The 1,878-nt window shown below is 43.3% G+C and overlaps 1 protein-coding gene across 1 annotated transcript in view; it reads right to left on the bottom strand.

Moving 5' to 3' along the window:
* The window catches only part of heatr1 (HEAT repeat containing 1), a gene marked incomplete at its 3' end in the record, with an annotated part of 32,196 nt that extends 30,618 nt beyond the window's left edge, over positions 1 to 1,578 (bottom strand). Inside the window, exons 1-2 of the mRNA XM_080055034.1 lie at positions 1,527 to 1,578; positions 188 to 349 (exon numbers count right to left, since the gene is read on the bottom strand). Of these exons, the coding sequence (XP_079911160.1) occupies positions 188 to 329 (142 nt within the window). The 5' untranslated portion in view covers positions 330 to 349; positions 1,527 to 1,578. The remainder of the gene's footprint in view (positions 1 to 187; positions 350 to 1,526) is intronic.
* Positions 1,579 to 1,878: the final 300 nt, after the last annotated feature.

Genomic DNA, 1,878 nt, shown 5'->3' with positions numbered 1-1,878 from the left:
TGTCTGTCTGTCTGTCTGTCTGTCTGTCTGTCTGTGGTACTAACCCAGGGCGTAGAAGGTGGAGCGGTCCATGGTAGCAGCATCTTTGTGTCTGTCTGTCTGTTTGTCTGTGTCTCTGTCTGTCTGTCTATGTAACCTGTCTGTCTGTCTGTCTGTCTGTCTGTCTGTCTGTGTGTCTGTTACTGACCCAGGGCGTAGAAGGTGGAGCGGTCCATGGTTGCAGCATCTTTGGGGTCGAACAGCAGCGAGGCGACTTCTCTCCGGGACAATAAGTCTGGATCGCTCTGAGGCAGAGCCAAACGCTTCAACTGGTGGGCCAGAGACGTCATGGTGGATACTAGGGGTTATACTAGAGAGAGAGAGAGGGAGGGAGGGAGGGAGAGGGAGAGGGGGAGGGGGAGGGGGAGGGGGAGGGAGGGGGAGAGAGAGAGAGGGAGGGAGAGAGAGACAGACAGAGAGGGAGGGAGACAGACAGAGAGAGAGAGACACAACAAGTTACAATCAAGACTTTTTAACATGTTTTAAAGTAGCAACGGTGGGGAACTTTAAAATATTTCTGAAACTTCGGATCTGTGTGTGAGCTGAAAATAAATCCAGTGTTTAAAACACAGCCTAGGCTCTGTAAAATGGTATGTAAACAAAGGGGCCACCATAAGCTAGCAACATGACTGTTTACAGAGCCTAGGCTGGGTATTAACAATGGATTTATTTACAACTCACAAACAGTACAGACAGGTAGCAGATCATGAGGAGATATTCACTGATTTTGACAAAAAGTGTTCTCCAGAATCACTGACTACACCTTTGAAATAAAGATTATGAATGCATGGAAATATCAATACCCTTTAAACTAATCTAGTCAGCCAGTGTGTGTGTGTGTGTGTGTGTGTGTGTGTGTGTGTGTGTGTGTGTGTGTGTGTGTGTGTGTGTGTGTGTGTGGTGTGTGTGTGTGTCTGTCTGTCGATGCAAAAAAAATTACATGAAAAGACTCAACAGCTATTTTTTGATCTTCTTCTTTTTGCAGAAATAAGTTATATTGCTAAAGCTTCCGATTTCTAATATACACACACACACACACACACACACACACACACACACACACACACACACACACACACACACGTTAACTACAGAATGCCTGAGAGCCTTACTGCATTACATTGCATTATAGTCTTTTTTCTTATACAGAAATAAAAAACATAACCGCAATAAAGTGATGGCGAAAGGGGACAAATTGGGGCATAACAATTCCCCCGGATGCAAGAAATGAAGTTTGTGACGCTCAAAATTGTCTGAGGGAGCTATAAACAGTGTGATAATAACCAAAGAACAGACTCCTGGCACTGTATTTACACACACACACACACGCGCGCGCGCAGCTAGAAGTTAGAATCACTACTTTAACTAGATCGGAGCGGTTTAAAACATTTCCCTAGCGACACAATGATGTTAAAAAGACTCCGGAACAACATCCGAACATTTAGAATTATAAAAAGATTATTTAATGTGATGAAAAAGCCCCAAACCTGATTTTTTTATGTGAATCCAGTAGCTAAACACATGTGCTACTCAAACATGAGGCGATCTGATTCCACTTCCGACCGGGGCACGTACGTCACGGTGAGGAAAGATGCTTCACCTCAATGTACTTCCGTGTTCGCCTTTGAGGCAAAGCAAGTTTATTTCAGTACGCGCGACATTAAAACTTTCAAAATAAATATAATATATCCATCTCTATCCATCTATCTATCTATCCATCCATCCATCCATCCATCCATCCATCCATCCATCTATCTATCAATCTATCTATCTATCTTTCTATCTATCTATCTATCTATCTATCAACAAACACTATTCGTGCAGAGACGGGTTGGCATT

The sequence above is a fragment of the Ammodytes marinus genome (genome assembly GCF_949987685.1).
Source record: "Ammodytes marinus genome assembly, contig: scaffold_86, whole genome shotgun sequence".
Taxonomy (NCBI): domain Eukaryota; kingdom Metazoa; phylum Chordata; class Actinopteri; order Uranoscopiformes; family Ammodytidae; genus Ammodytes; species Ammodytes marinus.
This window is presented reverse-complemented; position numbering and strand designations above follow the sequence as displayed.